This window comes from Cottoperca gobio, chromosome 7 (genome assembly GCF_900634415.1).
Source record: "Cottoperca gobio chromosome 7, fCotGob3.1, whole genome shotgun sequence".
NCBI lineage: Eukaryota > Metazoa > Chordata > Actinopteri > Perciformes > Bovichtidae > Cottoperca > Cottoperca gobio.
In genome coordinates this window covers 18,810,694-18,827,874 of record NC_041361.1, presented here as the reverse complement: position 1 = coordinate 18,827,874, position 17,181 = coordinate 18,810,694, and the positions used below count along the sequence as shown (strand labels likewise).

Here is a 17,181-nt window from a genome sequence, read left to right as displayed (position 1 = left end):
GATGTGACGTCAAAGATGTACAAATAAGAAAGATTCAAACGTAAATGAACCCCCGAATACACAAGTGCAACAAAGCTAACAGCCGAGCGAGAGAGGTGTCAATCTAACAGTGTGTACAGTCCTCAGGAGAGGGCTAACCAAGCAGAGTAAGTGAGAACACCTGTGTGGGTGGACCGTGATGAGGCGTTGTTAAAAAATACCCTGCTCTAAGTCACTGGTAACCATGTTGTGATTTCTATCAGCTTTAGCACCCCTGCTGTTTTATAGGGAAGGTGAAGGTTCTTTGCTAAACTCGTATTGTATCCGATTAAACTTTCAATGAAACAATTCCTTGCCTGATAAGTTTCATAATACTGTTACAGTGCAATCCAGTTTTCTTTCTGCCTCTTTCACACAATATAATTGTTTTAAATATTTATGATGGTTGTCTGATGTTTGCCATGTTACTTTAAAAAAACCAAAAAAAAACACCACTGCATTGACGATAAAGCACATTTGGTTTAATTGCCTTGAATAATGGCTCAGGTAAAGCGTTCATGTTTGTTTGCTTTTCAAGACACTACGACCCACCTCAGGAGTTACTGTTAACATAAGGATTTTGGTGAATAACCCACTATTTAAAAGTCAGAACATAATCACTGTAGCTAGACTACAATATGCATGAATGTGGATGATTTTCTTGGTTAAATAACGTCACAGCAAGGCACTCCTTTGCCGATTGTGGTAACCAGTCGCACAATATTAAAAGGACACTTTTAATATGTCGTCATAAAGCCAGTCTGCTGGGTAACAGTCATTCAAACTGTACTCATTAATATTGCTAGGTGGCTTGTCCTTAATATTCTTTAAGCTAACACAACATCTTTGGTAGAAATATTTCCTCTGGAAAAACTATACATTTGGAAGAAGGATCCTGTAAGCTTTTCACAACAAACATCCTTTACATTGGATTCCATACAGAACTCGCATGACACTTAAATGTCTGTAAATACCATCTGGTAATATTCTCTTTCTCATATAGTCACTGCGATCCTTCTATACATTTACTCAATTTGATCACATGACTTTTTCGACACACAGCTCATGAAAATATATAATAATTTCACTTTTTTCTTTTTCAGTGAATCATTTTCAAGGAATTGCGAATATTTTCATTCTTATTTTCATTTACACACCAGTGATATACAACTTTATTTGATGCCGTTTGGATAAAAAAGGCAAAAGAAAAACGGGTTTATACCGGAAAATTCTTTCGTTTTAATCAAGAGGAAAAAAAAGGAAAATAACAGTACAAAATAGACAATCTTTCTATACATACACATGGTAGGAAATGTGCAGGGAAAATAACACATACAGGGCAATAATAAAGAATAGCATGAAACAAAGATTTCAAGGTCAAGTTTATAGATATACAGAGTTACTGTAAGTCCAGTTAGTTAAGAGTTACAAATACACAGACTGCTGAATGCATCAAGGCACATGTGTGACATGTGGATTTTGGTCTTGGAGAATCTATTTACAGTGAGAAGGTACAAATGACATCAGTAATAAAGGGAATTAAGAGTTGAGGCAATACTGGCCTCTGCATAAGACAAGAGAACAGCCACTGGGGATATAATACAGGAGGACATTTACAGTATTTGACGGACAAACACAAACCAACACGCTCAAGTGTGTGCACGAAACACATGACAGAAGTCTACATATGTAGGAGTGCACATGCAATCGCCAACACTCTCTCATCGACACAATCAGACAACATTAACTTCATAGAACACACGCACCTGCTGGGCACGCTGGATATGAGAGACACAGCATGTTTGTTTCAATGCCGTCACTTGCCGTTAAGAATACTATGAACAATACGAAAAAAAACACACTTTTCAGTTCACCCATTACAGAATCCTCTGTGCAACATGTTCTTAATGATTCCTACTGTGATGGAGCAGTAGTGCAACAGCAATGGGACTTCTGCAAAAGGTAAAACTTTCAGCTCTGTCATTTTGCTTAACATAAAAGCTCTGAGGCCTTCTGTTGGGCAGAAGATGCCCAGCGTCTGACTAAAACAACACTTGTACAGTTTCCTCCCTGGATGCTAAACTTCCTGCGTCACATTATCTTGCTGTGGAGATTGTGCTAATTGCAATCTAGGTCTTTTTTAATTTTTCACTGAACGAAGGCTGAATCAAGGCTCTTTTTATCAAATGTTTGCCAACAAGAGTTTAATCCAGCCATGAATGTTAAAACTCAAAGGAAAGCCTTAAAGTAACACTTTTCAGAAAGAGCCATGCAAGTAGCCAAACAGATCATTGTAGTGTCTAGATTCAGTTTTAAACACCCTAAAATATGAAAAATAACAGAAACATTCGTTGTTGTTTTTTGGCCACAAATTTTGTCAAATGTAATTCTTTAGACTCAGCTCTCCGTAGCTCTAATCTAATAACGTACATATTGGTCATCAAAAGCCTAAACTGGCCAAACCTAGAGTGCATGAAAAATGGATTTTAACAAAAGCCAAACTAAGAAACATGATCTTGTTATTTTTACTTTTGGAATGCAGAGCCCTTACATGCCCCTGTAGCAGGGCAGTTATAACATTCTTCAAACGAATGAGCAACGTGACCTCTACTTCAAACGTGAGCACGGATGACGGGCCGACTTTGCATGGAACTGTCTAGTTTGATTGTGACAAGAAGCGCTGCGACGGTTGCAGAGCAGTAGAGTCTCATGTGGAACCGACACTCAAGTTCACTCCCAAACAAAGCACAAGAACAACTAATTAGACTGTGATGAAGCCTGGAAGTCCAAAGCTGCTTTTTAAGATAATGAAGAAAACATTCAAACCAGGCTCATCATCAAAATAAACATTAATACGAACATCTGCATACATGATGTTCCCCTAAATCCACAGGTTCAAACGTTGTCTTTTTAAAGTCAGTGAGAGCAGTATCCACACTGGTCCTCTGTGTTGCGTCCACTCAGCCCATCGCTGCGCGCAGGCTGTTTAAGGCAGTTTTCTTTGGGTGATGTCCATTAAGTGCATTAATATTATTGCTACTATAGAACAATACAATGGTCCTCAGTGTTGCCACTGTGGAATGAACACTCCTTTAGTCTCAAATATAAACAATAATATACAGTATTCAATACTAGTGGTACATTGACAGTTCATCAATGCTTTGCACATGTGTGTGTAGGTATGTTTGTGTCTGTGTGTGTGTTTGTGTCTGTGTGTGTTTGTGTGTGTGTGCATCTAAGACACTGAACAGCAGTGGAAAAATAATCCTCATCAAATATTGCCTACTTTTTGGATTAACTTCATATGAAACTCTACAGTATTCCGGTTGATACGGGTCCTCAGAGCGAGTCAGAGACTTCTTAAGACATCTCAGATGAAGAGCGGGAAATATAAAGCAAACACAATTTCATCCAAATCTTCCAAAAAAAACCCTGTTAAATAATGTACTGAGAGTTGTTGTTTTTTTGCTTTGTTTTATCCCAGAGCTTTGGAATTTCTTACGGTTCACATTATGGAATGAACAGTGCAATAAAACAACAAAGGACATTTGCCTTTTCCTTGTTTCTACAAAACCCCAGTTGTCCATTTTGCGTCTTCACCTTCTCTCGTTCCCTCGACTTCTTTGTCGTCTTCTTCTAGTGGTTAAACTGCATCCAATGACATCATTAAAACAGACAATCTCCATGTCTTCGTTTCCATATCTTTATGACGTGGCCACTTCATCGTGTTGATATTTTTAGTCTATGCTTTCACCTGCTGGCATAGGTTCATTCTGCAGAAGTGGCATAAGAGAAAGGAATTTATGATCCAAAGTCTCTTCCTTCTGAAACCTGTTGGTCCTTACGTTAAGGCAAAGTTAAGGCAACTAAACAGCGGCTGGTACATCGTGCTTCAGGAGGTTTCAGAGCTGGATTCTGCATCTGAATTCTATCTGTTCCTATAAGGTTTGTGGTCACAAAGCACCGGACCTCTGAACATACACACAATCCAATGTCATTCAGGAGACATGAAAAAGTATTTAAAAAAATCATCTTGTATTGCTCTTTGGTGAGGTTTTATAAAGTTCCCCAGCAGCAGGTCGGGCTGCTGGCTTCAGCTGAGTGGTTACCAGCATTGAGGTGTTCGTACTGCAGGCCTGCAGAGGTTCAGCATTGTGTGTCGGTTGGTGTGCATGTGTGTGAATAAGGCAGTTGGGTGGGGCTCAGTGGCATTACAAACGTGCCCCCTTCATGGTCGTAGGACAGCGCAGGAGATCCGAGGCTACAGGCGGGGCCGCACATCCTGAAAGTGAGTTCTGTGAGGTGATTGGTCGGATTGTTCTACATGGAGTCACTGTCGTGCTCCATCGGCTCGTCAGAGAGGCTGGAGGACAATGGTGAAAAACAGACGTTAGTGGAGTGCTGCGAGTGCCAACATGAAGTGTGAAAGTGTAATATTTGTCTTTGCTTGATTGTATGAACGTGTGCGTTTGTGTGAGTGTTCTGTCTGGTCCCACCCTGCTGTGCTGAGCTACTGGCTTGTACTCGTTGGATTGACTCTTCCTTGTGATTGGATTGCAAAACCGTGGAATTACAATTTCTGGTGAATCAGTGTTAATGACATTCACCGTATCCAATCTCAAGGACCCGTCGAGGCAATGAGTACTAGCCAATAACGGCACAGTAGAATGGGACAAGGTGGAGCACTTGTAAGAGAACGTGTGTGCGCTGTACCTCTTGTTGGAAAGGACTCCCACAGAGAGCGAGGCCAGAGCATTGACAGCATCCATTTCCTCACAGTCTCTTCTCTGTGCAGCCAGGTAGGACAGACCCACTGATCCACTGTACGCCTTCACACTCTGCCAGTACTGACCTGCAACACCAACATATTAACAGGTTACTGGTGTTATCATGCAAACAGCAGCGGATCCTGTTCTGATATATCATATCCGGATACACGTGTTAATTACAATATAAGAAGGAGGAGGCAGAGAAGGAAGAGAAGGAACATGGCACTCAGGGCACTTTCACATGATTAAATATTAAAAAGGTCAACGTCAGAAAAGAAGAAAATGTTAGTGCTGCTCACTTTGCATCTGTATGACGGTCTGCAGGGAGCGGATTGCGTTAGCGTTGGGCTTCTGAAGTAGGACTTCTTCTGGCAGTGGGTCCTACAACACAGAGACGCAGCCATGAAGAAGATCAAATGACCTTTGTTCTGAAAACTTCAGTGGTTTAACGCTTAAATAACAAGTGAAGAGATATGGTATAAAGTGCTAAGCATTAATCAGGTCAAACTTTACAAGAAATACTTTTAATCAAATAGTTAATTTCCTGTCAATAAAAATACAGATGGAGTCCATACACAAATGCTAAAGGGAAAATGCACATTTTCTATAGTATATAGTATTAAAATATACTATGTGTCCATTATTACCTCTGCCAAAGGGCAGGTTGTGTTCAGTCTGTTGTCGGTTTGTCAAGGAACAACTCATTAAATTGTGAAACGGATCAGACGTCAACATTTTGAGATTTGTGCTGCATTCATGTGGTGTCAGAATAGCCGGTAAAAAGGAGTTCCTGACTGGAAAAATTCACTTGAACATCCCCTCAAGTTGGAACAACAACTCAGAAACAGATATCCACGTTTAGTTTAAACGTTCCCAGACAATAAAATATAACACATCTTCTTTGTAGCGTCCATGTTGTTTCTACAACACAACTTTAAGCTCATGAACATCAAAGTAGGAAGAACAACGTCCAAACTCGGGATATGGGACCATCCGAGGAGCACGTGATTGCACCTTTAAAAACCCTCTGACACATTCAAGCGCCACAAACCCTGGAAAGGTTAGTTAAACAGATAACCCTAAAGTAGACATCTAAAAAGTACTCCGTTTACACAGCATGCCTTACCTGTATGTCGAGGAGTGCACTGACACAGGCTTCAGATGCGTCACAGATCGCTGTGAGGTCGTGACCTCCCTCAAGGGACAAAACCAGTCGACCCCCTGCGAGAGACATCAGCTGGTGGGTCAGGAAGCTGAAACCTGTGGTCCGCAAACACACACAGAAATGTTAACATGATGTATGAACAAAGTATGCAAAAGCCAAGCAGAATAAAGTTTGGCAGGTAATCTGCCATCATAAGACCCCTTACTGTAAGACTTACCAAAACGTATATTTTTACCTTGTGGATACTCCCACAGCAAAATACCAACTACTAATTACTGTAATTATGGTTACATCAGTGATGCAGCGAGGGAAGGTAGAAGGCTTGCACCATGCTTGACAGAAGCTGTAATAATCTATTAATATCTCGAAATACCCACAGGAGCATAAAGTAAAGCTCCTGTTGGAACCCCTTTGCTAAAACTGAGACTCTGAGGTAAAGGCTGCAGGACAGGCTGCGCAGTCTGTGGTGGGAAGCGTGCTTACATTTGGCGGAGACCTTGTAGCCTCCCAGAGGAGCGGGGTTTCCCTCTGCGGCATCAAACCCAGCCGACACCAGGACGACGTCTGGAGAGAACTCCTGGGCGATGGGCATCACCACAGACCTACAGACACACACACACACGCCGATGTTACTTCGAGGGACGAAAGAAACTTCTGTGTTGTTGCAGTTCCTACTGGTTGCCAATAGAGGTTGATACAATATTCATAAATTACATAATAATGTGTGTATCATTTGAATTTGAATTTTTACCACGATGCATGCTAATGAAAGGTCGGTTGTGTTTTGCCATGTAATATCTGTTCAACTGCAGGTTTGTGTGATCTCCTGGCTGTCACCTGCACCCATTGTTATATTTACATAGACAACCAAAACCTGAACATTTAAATTAATTGTATATTGTAGTTTTTTTTTTTCTTCTGATAGGTATGGAGCTCAAGTAAAAGAATAGAAGGAGAGGAAACTGGCCTCTCTCTTTAGAGTCGCATAAGCAATAGCAGAATACCACAGAGTAGAGTTGTGTAGGGAGAGTTCCAACACAATTCAACTTATGAAATCTGGATGCTCAGATTTTAAATATCAAATCTAACGAATCAGGGATTCTACCTGTTTACACTCCAGAGAGGTTGAGCGTAGGTCAAACTCTGCAGTAACACAAAGTACTGTTAATATCGCTGTACTGACCTCGACACTGAGAGACATGTAATCACTCAGAAGGGGTTAAAACAGCAAAGTTAAATCACTGTTGGCATAGCAAAATGGATTTGCATTGAATAGGAGAGAAAATAACAAGAGGAAGTACACAAATCTGGACCTTAAAAGAACCACACCCTCCATGATAATGTACTTGTGCCACCAGATGCTCAATGCAAAGTTGATCAAAAGGTCAATAAGTAGTTATAAGAACTGATCGCAATAATGTAAACACAAAGGAAAAATCTAAAGACAAAAAGGAAACATTTATTCATTTTAGAATTTCTCAATTCTCAGTGACTTTAAGAAGTTAAGTTCTACATAGAATAAACATGCTTCCTGTTACATACATACCATTTGTAAGCTGAGGCTAGCTGCCTTTTTATTTTTCAAAAACTTGCAAACTTAAAAAATTAATTGTACACAAAATAACTGTAGAACTGATATTTTGAGTGATTCTTCAAACTGAAGAAAAAACTAGGAAGCCTCCTGGACATGAGAAATATTCATGATCAAAACATTAAAGTAATAAACATGACAAGTGAAACTAAAGTTTGGCTGATCTGAGACTCAGCAGCTGACAAAGGGCCATTGTTTCTCTGTTGGAGACGCTGCACAGGCCTGGAGAAAGACAAGTCATATTGTGTTGTCTGCTCTCATACTGTAGCTGGTCAGTGTTGTTTGTGGACTTCAAACACAAGATTTCCTTAATGCTATTGTTGTGAGGAAGAGAGTGGCGGAGGGAGGCTCAGCTCTGTGGCACGATGCTGTCGGCGGAGTTCAAAGCCGGAGTGTGTGAGTCTGTTTCCCATTAGAGGCTTGTCACTCTCCTCACGTCATTGACAACACAGAGAAAAGAGGAAAAAAACTGTCCATCTGGGATCCATTTACCTTCATTATTCTGCCTGGGGACTTTGGAGACCTCCCTCCCTCCCCTTCGTACGTACACACACACACACACACACACACACACACACACACACACACACACACACACACACACACACACACATATATATTCACACGCACGTAACATACTGCTGTCCTGACTGCATGCAGATGGACAACATGAGCTCATAGACAAAAATGAGGACACACAGAGATAAAACACACAAACACATTCCAGCATATGCATATATACACGCAAATACACACAGACATATACAACACATGGATTCATTTTTCACGCAGACCCAAACGCATGCGGCGAAAAAATAATCTTCCTGTGTCATCCTGTCGGTGGTGTATTAAGTTTTGATTCATTGAATCATTTCAATCCATACAAAAACTTTATCGCAGTCATGTGCGTATGAAGAAGCGCGTGCACACACACACACACACACACACACACACACCAAAGCCCAACCCCACCTCCACTGTAGACCCATTAAAGCTGCCACGCTCCCCCCACAGAGAGCAACTACAGACAAACTAATGGAAAGATGGAGGGTGGGGCGGGGGGAGACGCTTATTAAAGATCAATCAAGGGAGGAGAGGAAGAGGGAGAATTTGTGTGTGTGTGTGTGTGTGTGTGTGGTGAGGGTCGGGGCGATGGAAAAAGAGAGAGGGGGGGGGGGGGTGAGAGTGAAGGATAAGGTGAAAATGCAACAAAGCTCCCCCTCCCTAGTTAAAGCACTCAAAAACTTTAACCCATAAAATGTATTCCATTAAATGGCTTATACAAGTTTTTTTTCACAGACTGTCCAACATTTGCGAAATTTATTAATTACAAAGGGGGTGCAGGGGGTGTGAGTGGGTGGGGGGTGGGAGTAGGTGGGGGGACTTTTAGAAAGGAAAAATGTTCTTTTTGAGTTGTTAAGGCAAAGTGCCTCCACATTATGGCCTAACAAGAGATTATATGGACCAACAGGCTACTGTAATTATAACAATTATGAGTAATTCATACAAGAAACACAGCTCAAAATATTACCAGCTATTACTTCTCAGTAAATGCAGTTATTTACTTATTCTACACCTCTGCTCTTAACATATCCATTCATTGACCGCTCTGTTCTGATAGAAACATGTGTTTACCCTGTGCTCTGATGTTCTACAAGGACTTGTTTATTTTCACTTAGTTACATTCATGTATCAGTGACCTGCACTGTGTTTCCATGTGTGCAAAGGTTTTCTCGGGGACGGGGTTGAGGGAAAAAATGGATTCATGCAAAAATCGAGATTCTTATCCTGTAAGATTCTAAATCGATTCACTTCCAAAAATACAAATACAATATTCTTTCTATAAAAGAACAGAGATACTGCTTCTGATGGACAGAAATCCTACACACCAAATCAAGTTGTGTCAAACATTACTGTGTGATTTGTTAAAGAAAACTAAAAACTGTTTTACATGTGTACAGTTCATTTTTTTAATTGGCAAGTTTCTGAGAAATAAAAAGGCAGCTAGCCTAAACCAATTTTAATTATATAATGTATTCTATTTGAATTTCTTGTATAATTTGAACTTTTGAATTGAGAAATAAGTAATAATATCTGTTGTCTTTTTTGCAATCAGTTGATACAACTTGTTCATAATCTTATACACACTTAACTCTGCTTGCATGCCATATATTTGCCTCACCCTTTTATTAGCGCGCAGCGGACAGACGTAGATGCTTACATTAGCACCCCTAGGAACTACATCCAGAATCCATTTTTAAATCACAAATCGAATCTTGAGATACGAGAAGATTCACACCTCTACCGACTACAGTTGATGCTTTGGGCCTGTACAACTCATTGAGACATTTTGTGTGATATTGGGCTTCACAATTAAACTGTACTACTCATCTGTCCTGTCCTGGTGGCCTCGGTGGCTAAACAGCTGACCATGTAATCACAATGTCCTCCGTTCAGGTCCACATGTGTTCCAAGTCCTCCTCTCTCTCTCTTCACACATTGTCTGTCATACGTTTCACTCTATACTAGCTAATAAGACAGGAAGTGACCCAGAAATACTGACGTGTGTCTAGTTCTTTCTCCCTCATCCGTATAAAAAATAAATAAATGGTACAGATTCTGGTTTTACTGCCTTGGTAGAACTATTTTAGTTTCTATAGCATTCAGCTCAAGTTTCACCTGGAATCTGTGATCCCAACTCTCACATCACATCTTTAAAAAATGAGTATTATTTTCTATATCTGTGCAGACAATTATCTGAAAGGTTTTTGATGTGGTGGACTCTCACCATCTGGAGCTCCAGGCAGATTGAAACAAAGAGAGAATTACTTAGAACTTCTATTAGGTCCAGATCTGAATACCAGGCCATACGATTGGCATTATGCAATAAAAATGTTACTTTGAATCAGGTTTGTCGTTTCCATTGAACTCGAAGAGGCACGTCCTGCTCAACTTTCGAGATCTGATTCATTTGGACACAAGCTTAACTCGACCTTTTCTGTTTTAAGTTTGACAAAATACTCATTTGTTCTCTATTTTATCATGACAGAAAACAAAAACCTCTTTGAGTCCTCTAGGAGAGCACAGAAACTCTAAGGAGGTCTCAGGAAAACACAACACTGAAGCCAGCATTAGTTCTAAACTTCTCCTGTTCAGTTCGGATGTTAACTAACAAACAGGGCGGGGCGGATTTCAATCTAAATTCTGAGCAGATGGATCTGCAAACTTCTAATGTGAAACAATTCCAAGCTGCATTAAATGCTTTGCTTTACTCTAGAGGGGACACTGTTATTAAAAAGATGCTATCTAAATCCAGTATCTGATTGTAAAACTTTGTTTTTCCTTGTCCAATTGGCAAAACCACTGATAATATATATATATATATACATATATAATATAAAAACTTTTGGGGCTTTTGTCTCTAGCAGCCAAATTAATATTAGACTTGTTATGTAGATGCAATTAATCAAAGTACATTTTGAATGTTGGCAAAATTGTCTGTCACTGCCTTGGAGGTGAACTGTTCCCCCCTCACAAACATTGGGTGCACAGCCTGCTTTAAGTTTTTCTCATAGGAAAATCTGTTGCACGGAAAGATCAGAGGTCAGGGTCATGCTACTGCTGGAAGGGAATCAGTGTTTCGACCAAGAACACTTGGGAAGGACAGGCAGCCTCCTTAAGCACCAGGGTCTCTGCCTTTTCATATCCAAAACTCCTCCAATGAGCAGAATCATGTCTGAATGAATCTCACATTGGTTGTAATGATCATGTGTTTTATTGTTGACAGTAATGACAGAAACTTCACCGAGGTAGAACATTGCTGGAGGTGCCCCCTACTTTGTAATTCATTAGTCTTTTATAATCATGGCCTACACTTTTTAATGATGCATGTGTGTGAGTGCACTAGGCTACTGTATATAAACATACGCATGCTTGTGTGCATACTCAAACCCCCCCATGTCTGCAACTTTTCCAGTAACAATGCGGTTGCCACAGTTTCCTTGGGGTTGGATGCACCAGACAACCAAAAAGCCCACACTACTGAAACTTTATTGGTGGCAAACACCCTCTGATGACAATTATCCAACCCACGAGCAGGAAGTAACGACCCGCAGTCTGTCGAACACGAGACCTAAAGACCATTTACAGCAAAGCATCTGAAGTTATTGGAAACGGCGAGCGTCAGGCACATGTTGCCCAAATGGAGGAAGATTATTAATTACGCGAGAAGTACGTCAGAGGCAGTGTGAAGCTGAGCCTCTGATCATCTTACGTGTGTTTGTTGTGGCTCGGTGTGAAGGAAAAGAAAGAAATGATCTGATTTCAGCTCCACTAAATGTCTTCATCCTGATCAATAACAACTGGAACACTGCTGGTGCCAAAACTATTGGGACATCTTTTAGATTTCACATCCAAGAGGCAATTATAAACTATCGGCTTCCAATATGTAATAGGTGAACTTCTGGGCGAACTTCAGAGCATGCAGAGACAGAATAATTACCTACTTTATCTCACCTTCTCTACACGTCTAATATTGATCTGCTCCATCATGTATGAACAGGGCTGCAGGAACATTAGAAACACTTGCAGGACACCATATATGATCATTTGCATACAAAGGAGCCACTTTTGTGTAAATTGTCCGCAGATTACCTCATTGAAATATGAGCACTGGAGCCCTGAGACAATATTTGCTTGGCTGTGTAGTTAGGTGCATTTGACCTGTATCTGTCTTCTGATGGTGTAAGTGTGTGCTGCAGTGTTTAAACAGAGCTGTTGGTTGTACCTGAATGCAGCGAGGTACTCAGCATCCCCCATGGGTGGGTCCAGTCCTCCTGTCCACGCCACATTCACATTGAAGCCCTGGCCTGCTCCAGAACCAACCTAAACCCAAAATGATACACGTGTTGCATTTCATTCACGCAGTGCCATCGTTCAGTGAAAGAATCTGCAGTTTCTTTGTCACATGTCAGGCGGTGTGGCCTGGACGTCACCCACCTCAGCTGGAGACCCGCTGCCAGGGAAGAAGTTTCCATCGTCATAGCGATGAAGTGAGATGTAGAGAACACTAGGGTCGTTGTAGAACACTTCCTGGGTGCCGTTACCGTGGTGAACATCCTAGCAACAGGATAATGGGAGATTAATATCATACAGAGCAGCAGCACCACAGCAGATACATTCACTATTAACTTTTGCAAAGAGTATTACAGGAATACCACGGTGGGTTTTCATCAATATGAACAACAGTAGTGGAAACACCAGATGAGGCCGTCTTACCCAGTCAACGATGAGGATCTTGCTAACGCTGAGCTTGTGTTGGAGCTGCTTGGCGGCTATGGCCACAGAATTGAAGTAGCAGAAACCCCTGATTGACAGATAGAGAGGATGAAGTTTAAAGGCAGTTCTGAAGAAAGTAAAGACTTTAAAAGGATATTTTGAAGTGGGGTTGTATGATGTACATATCCATAGTCAGTGTATTATTATTATTATTATTATTATTATTATTATTATTCCATTCCGTCTATTGTAACTCCTGTCTGTTTCTCCACACTGGGGCCGTGCCGACCACCATCTACTGTAGCACTGACTATGGATAAGTACATCAAAGAAATGTACAGTCATGGCAAAACTGGAAATACTCTCCATCTCTGACTGAGCTTTGGCTGTGTGTAGTGTCTGTTGGGTTTAAAATAAAAAATCTTAAATTTGCTTTAATGTTGCACACACCTGTTCTTCATGAGAGCATCAATCCACTGTATTTAATGTCAAAAATGTAAAATGGCAGACAGTACAGTAGATGTACAGGATTGTGCTCAGCATAAATGAGAAGACGAGGAGACGTCAGTAAAAAAAAAAAGCAACATACACAAAGAATAATGAATCTTCCTTATTTTGTACCTTCGTCTTCTCTCTATCACTTCATAAATATCCTCCACAGAGAAGCTGCTGACAGCGCAGCAAGAGCAGAAAAACTCTCTGTGGTCAGGCTGAGCATGTGACACACACACACACACACACACACACACACACACTTACATTGGATTGGAGGGGTCTGCGTGATGTCCTGGCGGCCTGACGACAGCAAAGCCGTTCTAAGAAGAAGAAGAAGAAGAAGAAGAAGAAGAAGAAGAAGAAGAAGAAGAAGAAGAAGAAGAAGAAGAAGAAGAAGAAATTAATAAGTGTTTTACATGATATGAAGAACTTTAAAGTGTAGCTGTAAAGAAAATACAGTCTTTCAAAGCTATGGGACAGGAATATAACAGTTTTAGAAAACATTAAATCAAGAAACTTCTTCCTTAAAAAGGCCTAATTCTGATCATTCAATCATTGCTATTAAATATAAAATAACTTAATTTGACTTTAACATTGTTTTTAAAACACAATGACGAGAATTAGAGTCAACTTCATCTTTATTATTCCAGAGAGTCAAGAACACACAAGATCAAGTGCATGACTTCTGGCAATGTGAAGATAACGGCAGCTATTCAATAATAATAATAACAATAATAATAACAATAATATATATATATATATATATATATATATATATATATATATATATATATATATATATATATATATATATATATATATATATATATATATATATATATATATATATATATATATATATATACATACATACATACATACATACATACACACACACACACACACACACATACATACATACATACATATATATATATATACATATATATATACACACACACACATATACATATACACACACACACACACACACATATACATATACACACACACACTCTACCATATGTATAGCTCAGAAACAACTTTTCTGAGTGGCTTTGGTTTTGTACCACCACTGCTCAGTATAGTTCGCCCTGTGGGTGCTGTGTTTCTTGTTGTTCTGCTTTGTTTTACATAATATTTGTTTTGTTGTCTTTTTCTGGTAAAACTGTGTGATTGAATCTGTCAGCTATAAATACTTTTGGTCAATCATATTTTTTTTATTTGAGCAATTTGAATAAAAACATCATGTTTATGCCAGACCTGTTATCATTGTGAGGAGGAAAAGGAACAACATTTAGGCCACAATGAGACTTCTTCTTTTTAAAGTGGGTTAGTGGACGAGTAGTACTTTGGTAAATCCGATCTAACCCTTTAAAACACCAAAGTCACACAATAATACAAACTAACTAACCGATGGAGGCAGCGGTAGACCAATAACTTCCGTCTTCTGCGAGGTACAATTACTGTTTCTGTCAAAGGAGTGTCTGGTGTCTTTAGCGAGAGCATAGATAACAGAGAGGGCTGGTAAAGCAGTGACAATATTCTAAATATAGAGCACACAGCTGATATTGATGTTCCTTTAGGTGGGCCTTTCTTTTAGGTGTCTATAATATGTTTATGTGACTCCTGTCTGCTTCTTCAAACTGGTGGCGTGCCAACACCATCTCCTGTAGATAACACACTGACCTAAGTACCTCATAAAACCCCACTTCAAAACATCCAGACTATCCTCTTAAGGCAGGGTGAGGCACTCTTCTTTGCCGGATGCATTTCTAAGTTAATGTTTTCTTTATTTATAATTCTTGTGATCTATATTAACATACAGGAACAAAACACTGGCAGCGGTGGATAAAGAAAACTCCAAAATGACATCACAATAAATTCCCAAAGTTGTTTCTCGCCCATGCCCAGTTCTTGAAAAGCAGTGACTCTGTGTGCATGGGGTTAACGTTAGAACTGTCATCACTTCCCACCTTTTGACATGATAAACCTGCATTTAGTCAAACAAACAAGAAACTGCAACAGAAAGGGAATGAAAACTTGGGGATGAGGCAAACCGGTATTCCGGCGAGCTGTTTTAAAACGTCTCATCTGGAGGCGACAGAAGGACACCTGGCCCTGTCCGCCGGGTTATGTTTCTCACCTTTAGCTCTCCTTTGGCCACTCTGAAGGCCAGCTCCACAACGCTGCCTGCTGCCATGCGTGACGCCGTTGAAGTGTGCGACTCATTCCAGATGGTGTCATTATCAACCTGCCAAATGTGGAAGACAAACGATGGAGGCAACTGAATGACAGAATAAAAACAAATAGCTTGGACATAGTTATAATGTCTGCTGGATGAAGCCTGATCCCTCTGTGACAATAAAGAAAACTGAAGGCTTTCTCAAACATACAGCTGTGGCTCCAGAGTACAAATATCTAGATCCATAGTGCTGGTCATTTTCTTTTCCATTCTTTCTTTCTTTTTTCCCCTCTCTCCTGTTTGTTCACAAACTGGCATTACTGTCCATCTGGCTTGGACAATGAAATCCGAGGAATTTTTTTCATCATGGTCATGGACATGTTGTTCTCATTAGCTCTGAGATGTCATGGTCCGACACGGACTGTCAGGCAAACGTTAGCGGCGAGCCAAGCCAACTCTCTTTTCCTCTTTCACATCCTGTCTTTCTTGTCATTTTCTCTCTCTTGTCTTTGTTGCTTTTCTTTGAAGCAATATCGTCTTTCATCAACAGAGCATTGAACAGCTTTCATTAAGAGCTTTGGAGAATTACAGAATGATCAAAAATAGAGTTGTTTGTGCATGTGTGTTTTCTCTTACCCCAACTCCCCCACATGGTAACATCACAAACATCCTTTGAGACAGGATTCCTGAGGAAACAGAAACACACAAATGTAATGTGTATTTATAAAATCACGCCATTACAGTTAAGCTTTTGCTCTACTCATCCTGCACAATGGCCAATTTCAGAATAATATATATTATATTGTTGGGTTATAATTATGAATTCATTAATGTGTTCATCACATTCATGTTGCAGCTGGTAAAGGTGGAGCTTATTGTTTTACCATATATATGGTTTTGTTAGTGTAGAGGAGCAGAACATAGAAATACTTGAGTAAAATACAATTATCTCACAATTGTACTTAAGTACAGTACTTGAGTAAATGTTATTATCTACCACTGCCAGACAGCTAATGAGAAGAAGAGCCATAAACTGACCTGCCATAATCCATCAAATTAGGCATTCTCATGGCATGAAATGATTTGTGAGGATATATCCAGTATGCTACGTACAACCGTCACACTGGACATTTCTTTTTAGTAGTTCAAGGACAAAAACATGAACACTGTTTTTGTCAGAAGTGTAAAGTCTAAAGTTTTTAGTTCCATAATTGAGAAGAACTGGACATCTGGAACACTGGTACCGATGTTCCTGATCATATTTACTCTCATATTACTCTTTTATGTGCACCATTAAATCACTTGAAAGTGTTTTGAAACAACATCATTTGTCTCAGAATTAACCCTTGTGCCTCACCAGGGCCATTTTTGTCTTTTTAATCTTTTTATTATTTTGGCAGTGTCAAATGGCATACATTTTTGGCGAGGGTGTTTTTTTCTTTTTCTTTCTCAAATTTTGGAAGTTCAACCTCAGCTCCTATAATGAGTCTGTAATAAACTGTGTAGCCATAATACAGACACTCAGATGCTTCAGGACAAAGATTTCCCCATTGAAACCACAATGTTTCCCCCCAAGCATTTAGTATACAGAAAGTATTTACATTTTCTGGCTTCTTTTCAGTTAAATGGTTATTAATAAATGTTTTTTTTTAAATAATTGTTTATGTAGTTATGATCAATG

General features: G+C 39.8%; 1 protein-coding gene across 2 annotated transcripts in view; it reads right to left on the bottom strand.

The window, feature by feature from the left end:
- Positions 1-1,233: 1,233 nt before the first annotated feature.
- hdac7a (histone deacetylase 7a) overlaps positions 1,234-17,181 on the bottom strand; it is a 61,832-nt gene continuing 45,884 nt past the window's right edge. For both annotated transcript variants that reach the window (XM_029436079.1, XM_029436080.1), the window contains 11 exons: positions 16,137-16,186; positions 15,462-15,569; positions 13,580-13,635; positions 12,821-12,908; positions 12,542-12,661; positions 12,330-12,427; positions 6,436-6,554; positions 5,914-6,047; positions 5,087-5,168; positions 4,732-4,870; positions 1,234-4,381 (listed from right to left, as the gene is read on the bottom strand). In XM_029436079.1, the coding sequence (XP_029291939.1) occupies positions 4,339-4,381; positions 4,732-4,870; positions 5,087-5,168; positions 5,914-6,047; positions 6,436-6,554; positions 12,330-12,427; positions 12,542-12,661; positions 12,821-12,908; positions 13,580-13,635; positions 15,462-15,569; positions 16,137-16,186 (1,037 nt within the window). In that variant the 3' untranslated portion in view covers positions 1,234-4,338. The remainder of the gene's footprint in view (positions 4,382-4,731; positions 4,871-5,086; positions 5,169-5,913; positions 6,048-6,435; positions 6,555-12,329; positions 12,428-12,541; positions 12,662-12,820; positions 12,909-13,579; positions 13,636-15,461; positions 15,570-16,136; positions 16,187-17,181) is intronic.